This window comes from Solea solea, chromosome 2 (genome assembly GCF_958295425.1).
Source record: "Solea solea chromosome 2, fSolSol10.1, whole genome shotgun sequence".
NCBI lineage: Eukaryota > Metazoa > Chordata > Actinopteri > Pleuronectiformes > Soleidae > Solea > Solea solea.
In genome coordinates this window covers 4,997,332-5,011,378 of record NC_081135.1, presented here as the reverse complement: position 1 = coordinate 5,011,378, position 14,047 = coordinate 4,997,332, and the positions used below count along the sequence as shown (strand labels likewise).

At 40.7% G+C, this 14,047-nt stretch overlaps 2 protein-coding genes across 3 annotated transcripts; both read left to right on the top strand.

Moving 5' to 3' along the window:
* Positions 1–2,976: 2,976 nt before the first annotated feature.
* LOC131455671 (kelch-like protein 41b) lies at positions 2,977–8,610 on the top strand. The gene is made up of 6 exons (XM_058623479.1): positions 2,977–4,188; positions 5,252–5,409; positions 6,076–6,183; positions 7,068–7,253; positions 7,961–8,107; positions 8,199–8,610. The coding sequence occupies exons 1-6, from the start codon at positions 3,067–3,069 to the stop codon at positions 8,308–8,310; spliced, it is 1,833 nt and encodes a 610-aa protein (XP_058479462.1). The 5' UTR covers positions 2,977–3,066; the 3' UTR covers positions 8,311–8,610.
* Positions 8,611–10,813: 2,203 nt separating this feature from the next.
* Positions 10,814–13,073, top strand: LOC131476518 (2-oxoglutarate receptor 1-like). 2 transcript variants are annotated; one of them, XM_058654763.1, is made up of 2 exons: positions 10,814–10,846; positions 11,772–13,073. In XM_058654763.1, exon 2 carries the CDS (start codon positions 11,781–11,783, stop codon positions 12,804–12,806), a length of 1,026 nt encoding a protein of 341 aa, XP_058510746.1. In that variant the 5' UTR covers positions 10,814–10,846; positions 11,772–11,780; the 3' UTR covers positions 12,807–13,073. The 2 variants fall into 2 exon arrangements, with proteins under 2 accessions (XP_058510746.1, XP_058510747.1); XM_058654764.1 differs by lacking the exon at positions 10,814–10,846 and adding an exon at positions 11,199–11,259.
* Positions 13,074–14,047: the final 974 nt, after the last annotated feature.

Genomic DNA, 14,047 nt, shown 5'->3' with positions numbered 1-14,047 from the left:
AATCACTCTCCAAAGTCGTGTATGTATAAATTAGTTGCTGACCTTTAGCATAGCATTTAATGCATCTAGAGTAGCTGCAATATTAATTATACTTACAGCAGCCATGTTTCAGCAGGAAAAGGTGTTAACAATCACAGTAATGACGTCCCTGTTCAGTTCATGCAAGGGATTTTCACCTGATTTTCACCTGTGATTTTCCTACTGTGAACTGTCGCCGCCACACAGCACACGTTTAGTGTTTCTACTTCTAATGTGCATATTTATTTTGTTCATTTCTGTGTGGGGGTGGTGGGATCACATTAGGCTGACGCCATCATCATAAACTCTCATCAGGTTTGAAAACAAATGGACTGTATGTACACTAATGGCGTATTTCCTCCAGCTCTACTCACCTCGCCTCGCCACGCCACGGTTTAAGTAGTGTTTCCACTATAGCATTAATTCAGTTCTTCATTATGTGAGAGCCCACACACACCAGCTACAGCTCTGATCTACGCGACAAGCTCTTTTATGGTCCTTTGAGGGACTTATGGTGTGGGAGTGTGCGTGTGCAAGCCCTGAGTTCATCTTGTCAATATAGTGCAGTTACCTGTGAGTCACTGTGTTTGCTGTCACAGCAGAGGAATACATTTTTGTCATTTTCTTTTTTGTCCTAATTTGGGTTGCTAATAGAAGCTTTCCAGTCCCTTTATTAGGTCCACATGTTCAGGTGCTTCTTAGTTGCTAATGCAGATATGTAATTCGCAATGAATTAGCCTCTGGGGACATGGAACAATATTACAATAAGTGTTTGACTTGTCTGCATACGACTGCAGATCATTTAAATGCATTTGTGTTAATGTTTTCTGCCTCTTCTTGCTTAAATGTGATTTAAGCAAGAAGAGGCAGAAGCCTGTTTAAATGTGATTGTGTCAAATGGAAACAGCCCTAAACTCTTGCCTGAGATTACAGACACTCAAACTATACTAAATAAGATACATAATTACAATGCAAGTTCCTCTTTTAATTAGTGAAACCTATCTATCTTGTCAATCAGTGGTCAAATGAGTTATTACGGTAATTATTTAAAGCTATAATAAGTTTTTTTCTTAATGCAGTCAAAATAAAATATCAATTACACAAATTCTAAAAAAATAAATTAATACAAGATGGGCCCTGCGATGGACTGGTGACCTGTCCGGGCTGTACCCCGCCTTTCACCCTGTGTCAAGTGGGATTGACTCCAGCCACCCATGACCCACATGTGGGGGGTAAGAAGGCAGACAATGAATGAATGAAATACAAGCTGTAACCCACTATTCCAGTAAATAGGCTACAGAATACATGTGTTGAATTTGCATAAATTGTCTGCGGTGGCTTTAGTGGCTTTTCTGACACAGAACCCATTTTCCTCTTTTGCTTAAATTGCATGGTAGACACTCCTAGACAAATGTCGTGGTCTGATCTATCTTTAGTGCTGCCCACGGGAGAAATGTTACCCAACTCCTCACACTTTATCAGGCCAACCACAGCAGTGAGACTTAACAATATAAGCTCCCATTGATCCAGAAACAACAATGAAGGCCTTCTCTAAATGCTAGATTTCAGATTTTGTAGTAAAACACGTAGCTGTGTACAAACTGACTACATTAATCCTTAAGGAGAAGGAAAACGCAGTGAAAAACAGTTTCAGGCTAAAATGATCTCTTTAAATTAAATGCAAAGTGTTTCATTGTAGAGTAACACACGCACACACACACACATCAAGCAGCAGAACAACAATCCATCCAGCAGGGGAAAGGCAGACAATGTTGATTGGTGTGTATGTGTGTGTGTCACCTGTTTCTGCACACAGCTGCCTGCCTCAAACTTTGCTGCTCCATTTTTAGTGTTGTGACACGTAACACTCAATTGTTAGAAATATTTCACAGAAAGTAAAGTTTGAAAACACAAATTTGTCAAGGACTATTTACTGAAATCCAAAAAACAATTAAAGGTCCAGTGTATAAGAATTAATGTGAGAGGAGTCCCCCACTCACTCCTCCCTTTCCCAAGCTCATTAAGGGACTATGGTGGCCTCTGCGTACCAAAAAGGATGTCAATCATGACATTTTTTGCATTGCAAAAATGGTGGAAACTTCAAAAATAAATAAATAAAAGCTTTATTCTCAGGCAACACAATTTTACCCTCATGTGGAGGATAAAGTGGTAGAAGACCGATGGATGAAAGCAGAGAAATAAAGCTTTGTGCCCATATACTTGTCATGACACTGACAAGACAAGATTCACAAGTGCGTCACAGCTTCTCAGACCCATATTCCTAAACGGTTGATTAACTGAATAACTGCCAGATATCAAAAGTAAAAGTAAAAGGAGCAGAAAGGGGCTCACTCATTGAAAATGTTTTGACATTACTGTTCCTACAGCCATAAAATCTATATAAATCCAGGCAGCCTGATTATCATGATGGTCATAAGAGGGTTAAGGTGATTATACTTAATGTATCTAAATTTGGCCAATAAACCCTCCTAAATGTTACACACTTGGCCTTTAACGTGGCTAGATGAGACTGTAAATAATTAAACAAAGAATGGAAAATCAGAGTTAAAGAAAAAGGTGATGATTTAAAGGAAAGAGTTACGCATATTATACTTGTGACTGTGACAGCGACCGCTCTAAATACCCTCCCAGTCATACGTTGAGTTTGTAGTGAGCTATTTGAGGGCTTTGACAGCATTGTCTCTGCTGTTAGCCTGCCACATGACACTCCAGGAGCTGAATCATGGTGGCATATCCCCCAGCAGCCAGTTGCTTCTTTCAGTCTGTGACAGCAGCTGCTCGAGCCGAGGCCTGTGCTGTGATTTTTGGTATAGTCAGATTCCACTGGAGTTGAAGCAGGCAGGGGGGGCAGAGGGAGCTATATTTAGAGTGGGACAGGATTAAATTGCAGGGTCTTCACATTGGGAACCTTTTCTCTACTCTGCCTTTTCCAGCCAGGACCGACTGCCAAAAGGACCTGTGGCCATCACCTCCTTCCTCTCTCCACAGACCTCCTTGCTTGCGTGCCGTTTCCCCTCCTGACACACCATGGACCCCAATGCCATCAAGGAGGAGCTGCGCCTGTTTCAGAGTACCTTACTCCAGGATGGGCTAAAGGAGCTGCTGAAGGAGAACAAGTTTGTGGACTGCAACCTGAAGGTAGGGGACCGTAGCTTCCCCTGCCATCGATTGATCATGGCTGCCTGTAGTCCATACTTCAGGGATGTCTTTTTCACAGAAGATGGCAAGGAAGTGGAGAACACCCACGAGGTGGTCCTGGAAGATGTCAACCCTTCCATCCTCGACATGATCATCCAGTACCTGTATTCAGCCGAGATCGACCTCACCGATGACAATGTGCAGGATATAATTGCTGTGGCAAACAGGTTCCAGATCCCGTCTGTCTTCACGGTGTGTGTTAACTACCTTCAGAAGAAGATATCCCTGAGCAACTGCATGGCCATTTTCAGGATGGGCTTGGTGCTCAGCTGTCCCAGGCTCGCAGTGGCTGCACGCAATTACATCGCTGACCGCTTCGAGGCCCTCTACAAAGATGAGGAGTTCCTCAGACTGGCACCCCATGAACTGTTTGCCATTATTGGCGGAGACTCACTGAATGTGGAAAGGGAAGAGGTGGTATTTGAGGCCCTCATGGCTTGGGTCCGCCATGATAGAGATAAGCGCATCAAGGTCTTGAAGGACGCGTTCAACTGCATTCGCTTCCGACTTATGCCAGAGAAGTATTTCAAAGACAGAGTGGAGACGGATGACATCATCAAGGCTGACCCGGAGCTTCAGAAGACAATCCAGGTCATCAGAGATGCCTTCAAGGGGAAGCTTCCGGATAAACCCACGAAGAAAGAAGGGGAGCAAGGTGCCAACAAGGAAGGAGGTGAGGAGGAGGAGGACGAGGACAGCCTTTTCCCTGGGTTCCTGAATGACAGCCGGCGACACGGCATGTACACACGTGACTTCATCTTCATGATCAGCGACACAGCCGCGGTGGCGTACGATGTCGTCGAGAACGAGTGTTTCCTGGCGGCCATGTCCGAGCAAGTGCCGCGTAACCACGTCAGCCTGGTGTCGGAGAAGAACCAGCTCTTTATCATTGGTGGACTGTTTGTGGATGAGGAGAACAAGGACATGCCTCTGCAGTGTTACGTCTATTTGGTGAGCGTGGCTGATGCATTTTTACGCAACATGAATTACATTGAGTGGAGAAGTTGTCTCAGCACTTACTGCTTCAATGAGAAGGAGAGTTACTTTTGAAATGTTTCTCATATTTCTTATTTATAAATGTCTTCTCTCCCACATTTCCCTCACTAAATCAATATGATAAGACATTGTGGTTCTATGCTCCACAAGGTCTATTACTAAGAACACTATCTATATATATATATATCTAAATATATATATAGTATCACCAGCAAACCTGGAAAGGATGTGAGGTGAAGGATATTCAGCTGCGACATGCAACTTCCCCAATAAATGTTGCTAAATTTTACCCACAGTCTACACCTGTTGTATGCGCTATTCTTATAAAATGTGACTTGACTGACTGGACCCTTTACAACTTCACAAAATGTCGTTTATTATTACAGTTAAGAATAACCACGCTCCTAACCTTGTAGTCAGAGCAGATGAGCAGGCCCTAAATCTCCTAAAAACCTGTGTTAACTATCTGTTGGTCAAATAAAAGCTGAATCAGCTGGAGGGAGTGCTGGTGTAACTGCCAGGTGTAGTGCATGACAGCCATTTTGACAACTGATGTATCTAAGTTGTGTTCACCAAGCGGGAGACATTGTCACTGGGAGGAAGAAAATGATTTATTGTCTTAATTAAAGATTCCGGTTGGCAGAATTTTAATTAAACCTCACTCCCTGCCAAACTGGTACTTGCAGCTTGAATGCTGAACTAAGCAAATCACCTCAAGGCTTTTATTGTAATCAACAGACACAAGTGGTAGCACTCAGAAAAGTGTAGAATGTAGATTACATGAAAATTAGCTGCTAGTGTTTTTCCCCCACATTGCCCTCGAGGTCTAAGTGAAATAGATAGTAAAGGAGGTGGACGAGCTCTTGAGTACTTTTACAGCTTAATCAATATGTTGATACCATACAGGACTATGATTCATTTCCTTCTTTATGAGGCGATAAAGACAAAGAGCTAATGGGCACTAAGAGGGTGCCTTCCACACTCTTTAATGTACTGTATTATTATGTTTTCTCCACAGTTGGATCCACTCTCTTCTGACTGGGTTGCTCTGCCGCCCATGCCTTCGCCAAGATGCCTTTTCAACATGGGAGAGAGTGAGAACCTGCTGTTTGCCGTGGCTGGAAAAGACCTCCAGACCAACGTGTCGCTGGATTCTGTCATGTGCTATGATGTCGAGTTAGTGTCATTGTTGGCTTTTACATATGTCTGTTTTTAGGAGATCATTTACTATACTATACTATATAAAAAAACGTGTGCTGTTTTGATGTGATCTTAACCTTCTAATTCGCCGTGGTTGTTGTTCAGTGTTTAGAAAGATGTTTCATTCTTCAGCTTAATTTTGTATATTTATATTACACAGACACTATATACATATGAGTATAGTTATAATTATAGTCTAGTTACAGTTAGTGGTAATGTTAGAGTTATAGAACATATTATGAAGCCCCAAGATTTGATATTTGACCGGCACCATGTCAGTTTATGCAACCAGAAATTCACAAGTTCTTATTGGACAATACCAGCTGTCAATCAGCTCTCCTACTTGCTGAGTGTTTTGGATTGAAGGTCCACTGTGTTAGAATAACTGACATCTTTTGGTGAGATCGCAGGTTGTTCCAAACAGAACTCAGCTGCTGAACCCTCCCTCTCCAAAGCATGTCATTAAACTACAGTGGCCTTCATATGCCAGAAAAGATGCCATTCTTTTCTCTTTCAATAACATACTTATGGGTAGTACATTATATTCACTTTTCTGCCTATAAAACCGTCTTAATGTTCTGCACTGGACACAGCGTGAGAGAGTTCTTTCAAAATCAGCCTCTAAATGTTTCCTGTCTACAGGAAAATGAAGTGGAGTGAGACCAAAAAGCTTCCTCTGAAGATCCACGGTCACGCTGTCGTGTCCCACAAAGGACTGGTCTACTGCATTGGAGGAAAGACCGATGACAAGTGAGTGAATGAGTCTGCTTGTGAGTGTATGTGAGAAGTGCCACACAGTGCTCTGCAGCTGTTTGTCGTCCATCATGCTGCCAGGCTGCATGTATAGACAGCCATTACACTACTGCAGTCCAGGATGGTCTCATGTGTTCCGACAGTGGAAAATACAACACGTCATGTGCAGTTACATTAAGAATATGGGGTCTACTCTTTTTTCCCCACTTGATCATAGTGCATTGTTGCCGTCAGGATGTGAGAAGACAAGATGTGCTTTACCTGTAATACATTTAATTTAATTTAATTTAAAAGAAGAAAAAAAAAACACCAACAACAATTAAGGGAACAAATAAATCCAAAACCATACAATAGGAAAAAAAAAAGTCTAATAAAGAAAGAATTTGTGTTGAGGATTTAAAAAAAATATCACAATTCCTGCCAGTAAAATACAGGTTTTATTTAAAAAAATGTTACGTACAAAAAATATATGTGTTATATGGGGCAGGCCCAAATACATGTGCAAACATTAGCACACACAGCAAAAATACATATTCAAAGTGAAGTGTACTTATTATCATATTACTATCAAATGTATTATTATAAAATGAGAACATAGAGACTTTTATATTATTGCATATTGCATCACATCGTGGGTGTTGTATCCAGATGAGTCATCTTGTGGATGCATGACGTTATATATATATTATATATATATATATATGATTATTTGCATACCTTTTATTTTAACTGATTTTATTTTTGCTTTCATGTTTTTGTAGAAAATATAACATATATGTAATATATTGAACGTTTATATACAGTATAATATAAACTTTCTGCAATCCATACTTTACAGTAAATGAATGTCATGTTTTACAACATGATCTCTGTGTCCGCAGCAAAGCCCTCAACAAGGTGTTTGCGTACAATCACAAACAGTCTGAGTGGAGGGAGTTGGCAGCCATGAAGACGCCCAGAGCCATGTTCGGAGCCATCATCCACAACGGCAAGATCGTGGTGGCAGGTGGAGTCAACGAGGAGGGTCTTACTGCCACATGTGAAGCCTACGACTTTACCACAGCCAAGTATGAGTCTGTTTTTAGTCGGGTTAACAACGTGACACATTTCATATAGCTGCATTTAGGAAAACAGGCCATTTTGAACAATTCTGAATATATAAATACTTGCTATTAAATAAGAATAATGAAGGCAGATTTAATGACATTATAATAAGTTGAAGCGCTCATTACTTATTCATTGATTCAGTGTTACACTGTCCACTTTGATGTGCCTTTTTAAGCAAACCTTTTGTAGTAAAAAGGGTTTCACATTTTCCAGCATTTCTAATTTTGTAATAAAAAAAAAAATCTGTTTATTTTCAAAAGACAAAACTACTCCAAAGATGAAAGAACTAAACTCTCAATAAATCAAAAGTGTGTAGGCGGAAGCTTCAGCTTATTTACAATGACCTTTCTTACCTGAGGAAATCACAGTTTCCACAAAAGTATGGAGATGACAACAACAACAGAAAATACATAATGTTTTGCATCGACTGGGTAATTAAATTATTCTTAGAAAGTTCCTTTTACTACTTTCCGAACAAGTGTTCAGATAATGATTATTTATTTACTCAGTATAACTTTGGACACTGCCTTCCACATTATGTGTCTCCTTCATCTTAACATCGAATAAAAGGCTCCATTTCAGTGAATACACCAAGGTTGAAAAGCGATGGACAGTCAAAGCTCCATCTCACAGTTGACCTTTCTCCTATGATGCCATATCTCCTCAGGTGGGAGCCTTTCACCGATTTTCCTCAGGAGAGAAGCTCTGTGAACCTGTTGAGCTCCGGCGGCTCTCTGTACGCTGTGGGCGGCTTCGCCATGGTTCAGATGGAGAACAAGGAGGTGGCTCCCACAGAAGTCACCGATGTCTGGCTGTAAGTCGCCTCAACGTATGGCACCGAGCTGTGTGTTTCCCTCCGTCTTGCTTTTGTCATGAGATGTGACTCTCGTCTGTCTTCATTATAGGTATGAGGAGGATAAGAAGGAGTGGAGTGGGATGCTGAGGGAGATGCGTTACGCTGCCGGGGCTTCCTGTGTGTCCATGCGCCTCAATGCTGCCAGGATGCCCAAGCTGTAAACACCCTCTCTCTCTCCTCTTCTTCTCTTTCTCCTTATCTTTTTATTTCTCTCTTCCCTCCAGTCATCTCCAGCAAGCTGCCTCTGAGGCATTCGCTTATTTCTATCAAGTTGATCTTTCACATTCATTTTTCTCTAACCCCGGACAATATTTATCTGCAACATAAACCCTCGCCGGTTCAGAGACTGCAACAGCAACACAACAAATAAGCCACGATTTAGATTGATCTACAGTATAAAACTCTGTTCACATACTTTCTAGCTCTTCTTTTGTAAAATAAACATTTGTAAACCTCTTCAACTTCTTTTACTGTCATGATTTCGTCTGATCTTATCATCACGTCGAGGGAAACTGGGGGAAGAGTCTACATACACTCTTTATTTGTAGATTATTTATACTTTTCGGTAAACGAGGAAGAGGAACTGGGTTAATAGCAGCTGAGGACTTGAGGTAAGTCACACTGAGTTATAGTGTTTGCACCTGTTGAAATACAAGGACGTGCAAATGCATTCACTCAATATTAATCCTTAAAATGAACAATTAGAACAAATAGAGAAATAAGCTACTTTATTATGTTTAATCTCTAGTGCTTTCTTTTGAGTGAGTGGAAATATAAATTGAGTTGAATTTGGACTTTTTTGTGATGTTTTTATACCTTCTGCTGGGAATTTGGATGTAGACTCGGTAAAACACAGAAAGAGGTGAAACATACGGTTAAATGGAGACAGTTTATGGCAGCAAAGATGAATGGAAGAAGCTGAAGTGACAGAATATGATTTGTTTTATGAGCGTGATAGAGACAAAATGTGTAACATCTGTTCATTCTGAGGCATTTATTGTTTCATTCTGAAACTAGCATTCTTCTGTTGTTGCAGATATGTTTAATTCCTGTCATTATTCCAAGTTCAGCAGCTTGATGAGCTCCTTATGTTCATCTGTGTTCCATTACTTACACCTGCAATATTTAGTCTTTCCTCATTAATCAGTCCCTGTCAGTTTGGTCATCACATTCCAGTATTTGTTTCGTTTTTTTCTTTGTTTTTCTGCAGCCTTGTCATTTTTGTACCATGACTGTTGCTTTCAAAATGTGCTTTGTTAGTCAACAAGATGTATTCAAACAAAAGGTTCAAAGCAAAATGACAAATGACAAAATGACATAGGTTCGGGTTAAACCATATAAAGGTTAGGTGTTTAGGCCCTGTTTAGACTGCAGCCCAAATCAGATTTACAAGCATATCCGATCAAATGCTTGTAAAAAAATCAATCTTGACATAGTTAAAATAGCTTTAGTTGTGATAATTAATAAAGTTATGTCTGTCAAAATCAAGCATCAGATAAATACAAATGGTACAGAATGTAGCTCGCAGAGAACATACAGTAGGACATGCATTGTGTAAGGATATGGACTCAAACCTGTGTCTCATCTCATCATCACCAGCTTACACATATTGCTCCGTTGCTATATTGTGGTAACATACAGTATGGCTGCAAATCCTCACGCGATGTTCAAAAGTTCATACTTCTTTCTTGTGCTGACCTACTGTGCTTCTATACCAGTGTCATGCCACATATCAAGCCTGAGTAGAATAAACAATTACCTACAAATTCCCTGTCTCTGTGTCCAACTTTGGGTCTTTGAATCTGAAAACGGTCTTGCTTTTTTTGATATATAGTATTTATGATGATTTATGATGACCCTGTATAAAACTCAGGTGATCTTCAGGTCAGCTCTGGTCAATCCACATCTCCACATGATAGAGATTTCTCTGTTGCTTCCCCTAAACTCTGGATTACTGTCTCATCTCACATTAGGACTTCCTTTACCACCAATGCTTTAAATGATATTTTGTTTTTCACTGTTTTAAATTAGTGTTGTTTAAAAAATGTTGTCTTATTTTGCTTTTGTAAACCATGTTCGCTCAACTGTTGATTTTCAGTGTACTATATAAATAAATAGGATTTGATTCAACTTGCTTTATCACCAGATTAATCCACATTTAGTATTGATTAACACTTACCAGACAGACATTTTCTTGGAATCTTAATACTTCCTCATTCCCTGTATCTGTGCCAAAAGTAGCTCAGCAGTGTCACGCCTGTTAAATAACAAGACCTCAGTAGGGACCCCCAACAACACAATGTAGTTTATTTTTCTGAACTGAATTTATCAAAACTTTATTAAACAAATTAAACTTGATTCTCTCTCTCTCTCTCTCTCTCTCTCTCTCTCTCTCTCTCTCTTTTCTTTGCAAGTGCAACTGAAACCTGATCCGAGTAAATAAAAGAGACCCCTGCACTTTATCAGCTCAAGCATTACACCAGGAAGTAAAGACAAACAAGGCTGAAGGTAAGTCAAATAAATGTGGGCGTTCCAACAAAAATATGCTGGAGTTTCCCTCCTTATAGGTGGTGGAAAACTGGATGGAGAGATGAGCAAAGCGCGTAGGAGGAGCAACAGAGGAATGGTTGTGAAAACAAGATGAGATAAGACAGTGAAGGTTTGGAGCAAGCGCTGATGAAGACTCTCTAACTAGAAGTGAGTAAAAAAAACTATTTTTCTCATTTCTTTTATGAGTCAGTTTCTCTGTGCACACCTTTTAACACTTACCTGAGCACATCCAATACGCTTTGAACAATTTATCTTTTGCAAAGAGAATCAATTTTAAAGTATAAATTCAGTAAATGACACCTCACACATCTCCTTACATCCAGAATGAGAAGAGCACTGATAGCGTTACAAGAAGCTGGCATCACAGTCAGGATGCTGTAGGTGCTGTCATATCCTGAGAGGCTCTAAGAAACCAGAGTGTTGACGAGGAGAGGGGAAAAAAAATTGTTTGTTTCTTTCCCACTGAGTTTTCTTGATTATTTGTGTCTTTCAGTCTGCTCTCGCCTCTTCCAATTCCTTCCTGTCTTTGGCAGTAGTTTCCTCTGACAGTGATATGAGAGGTGAGGGGAACATTTAATGATGTTTTGCACTAAAAGTGTTGATTTGTCCACCAAGATAAAAGTCAGATTTCATTCATGAAAACGTTAAAGATGGAAAAAAAAATATATTATTTGTTAAGTAGAGTCCACAGGGATTTATTCCCTCGGCTCCATGGAGTCTGAGCGTTTTTCAGATTTATTTCTTTTTTAAAAACAATTCATCTTTTATGGCCCAAAAGATTCATTGTTTAGTAAAATGTTGTCGCCTGAAAATACTATTTGTGTAGAACAGTGAAACATTAAGAAGGCAAAAAGTGAGATAGTGTATGTTCAAACACTGGTGGAGACCAAAACAGAGTTAAAAGGAGAGACAGGTGTCAACCCCACTCCACATGAATGCTGATGTGTAAACTAGCCTTATCACATAATCATGTAATACAGATTTTAAGTGTCAAATAGCACCGAAACTGTTAAATATATCAGAAGCAGCTGTATGTGGTTAAAAGTCTGTATTTATTCTTTGCACTCAACAGGTTTCAGCGATGTCCAGCAGCATGCTCTACTATGGAGAGGTTCACAACTGCACTAGAGTGGATCAATTGTTGAAACGCTATCTCCTGCCCATCGCCTACTCAATCATCTTCATTGTGGGTCTGGTGGGAAATGTCATTTCCATCTGCGTGTACGTGACAAAGCTGCGTCCCTGGAAAAGCAGCAGCATCATCATGGTCAACCTCGCGGTCACCGACCTCCTCTACGTCCTCAGCCTGCCCTTCCTGGTTCACTACTACAGCAACGCAGACGCGTGGGTGCTCGGCGACTTCATGTGCCGCTTCGTCCGCTTCGGGTTTCACTTCAACCTGTACGGCAGCATCCTCTTCCTGACGTGTCACGCGCTTTTCCGTTACGTGGTGGTGGCGTACCCGTGGAGGTCAGCTCAGGTGCAGCAGAAGCTTTGGGGTATAATAGCATGTGTGGCTGTTTGGACAATTGCTGCCGCCGAAATCACGCCCATGTTGACAATGATATCTTTGACAGAAAAAAACAACAACACCTACTGCTTGGACTTTGCGAGCACCATAGCGTATAACTTTGAGGATACTGTCGATGTGCGTTGGTATAGCTGGCTGCTAACTGCGGTCGGATTCCTACTGCCCCTAGTGGTGGTGTTCCTGTGTTACATTGGTATCGTGAAAAAGCTGGCGGACGGGCCGTACACCACCACTCCCAATCGGATGCGAGCGCGTCGAGTGACTGTACTGATCCTGGTGGTGTTTGTTGTGTGCTTTCTGCCGTACCACATGCTGCGCGCTCTGCGAATAGAAACTCGAATGATGCAGGAGGCCCCATGCATGGTGGAGCGGATTGTCCATGCTGTATATATAATCTCGAGGCCTCTGGCTGGTTTCAACACGTTCTTTAACCTGGCTCTGTACACTCTCTCAGGTGACAAGTTCAGGGGTGCGTTTGTCACCATTTTTTATCAGAAATCTTGGCTGAGCAAGGCCACATCCCTGTTTCAGTTGGCCATTATCAGTAAAGAACCCAGTGGCACGCCCACTATATGAGCCTACTGTAAAGATTAAATGTATTGGACCTTTGTGTAAATTTAATATTATAACTATAACGTTTGCATGGCAAATTAGACCCGCACTATAATCTTGCGGCTGTATGTCATGGAGTCTTTTGTTTGCCAAAACGTTGTGCTCATAAAAGGAAGTTTGCATTTTTCAGTTGTGGTATTTCCTCTAAGGAATGACGCACGATGCAGCAAATAAGCTCTTTGGTTTGAATACAACACAATGTAAATAACTCTGAGGCTGTGATATTTAAAAAATAAATTAAACTGTACTGGTTTTGTTTACTAAATGTCTGCTCCACCACACAAGCTGTTAGTGATATTTACTTGATATTACTCTGATATTTACTTCTCCTATAACCCCACCATGGGTTGGTTGGGATGGTTTAGTGTTGGGTGGTGCTGGGTCCTGAAATCTTTTGATTAGTTACTTACTGATTATGTTAAAACATTCTGATTGGCTTATGATTGAATGTAACAGAGGATTCATGCCCTCAACCTGTTTTACCTTAAAATGCACACTCTGGCCGGTTTGTGTGTCCGTAATGCTGCAGATACAGGGCGTCAAAGAGAAAAGTACATATAAAAGGCTTAATATAAGGCTTTGCAAAGCTAACACATTTTATTTTAAAGCATGTACACAAGCATACCCATGGGTATTGATTTCTCTTTCTGCAATATTTGTGTTTGTTCATGTGTCCTTCATTATCGAGATAAAGCCAATGATTCATAGATTACCAGCTCCATGTTGTGCAGTTACTGTTACCTTTCCTCATTTTAGATTGAAAACATTTGTACGTTTTGTTTTTCTTTAGCTCACGATACGGCGGAAAGTGGGTTGGAAATTTAGAAATGATTGCAAACATCTCCCCAACAGTGTGATCAAAGGATTTTACAGCCCAGTATCTCCCGCAGCCAGTGATCTGTAAAAGACTCTGAGGTTGTAACTAAACACTTAGCCCAGTTCTCTGTGCAGCTGCGTTCAACCTCACCATGAACTAACGAGGCAAACATGCCGCTGTCTGAGTCTCTGACAACTAAAGAACCAAAGGGTGTGAATCAGAATTCTGAGTTATAAAAAAAAAATGTTTCACTACAAAGACGAAATCTTTTAGAACAGGGAAAACATCCATCGACATCCATTTCTTAGTCAAAGACTCCCTGTCAACAGAGAGACATCCTCCCGAGATAAAGAAAGCTTTTACATTATTTGTCTATCATGGGCTGCAA

Coding starts and splice junctions, on each gene's coding strand:
- LOC131455671 (XM_058623479.1), top strand. CDS start 3,067: ATGGACCCCAATGCCATCAAGGAGGAGCTGCGCCTGTTTCAGAGTACC. Junction 5,410..6,075: donor GTCATGTGCTATGATGTCGA/GTTAGTGTCATT, acceptor TCCTGTCTACAG/GAAAATGAAGTGGAGTGAGA. Junction 6,184..7,067: donor GGAGGAAAGACCGATGACAA/GTGAGTGAATGA, acceptor CTGTGTCCGCAG/CAAAGCCCTCAACAAGGTGT.
- LOC131476518 (XM_058654763.1), top strand. CDS start 11,781: ATGTCCAGCAGCATGCTCTACTATGGAGAGGTTCACAACTGCACTAGA.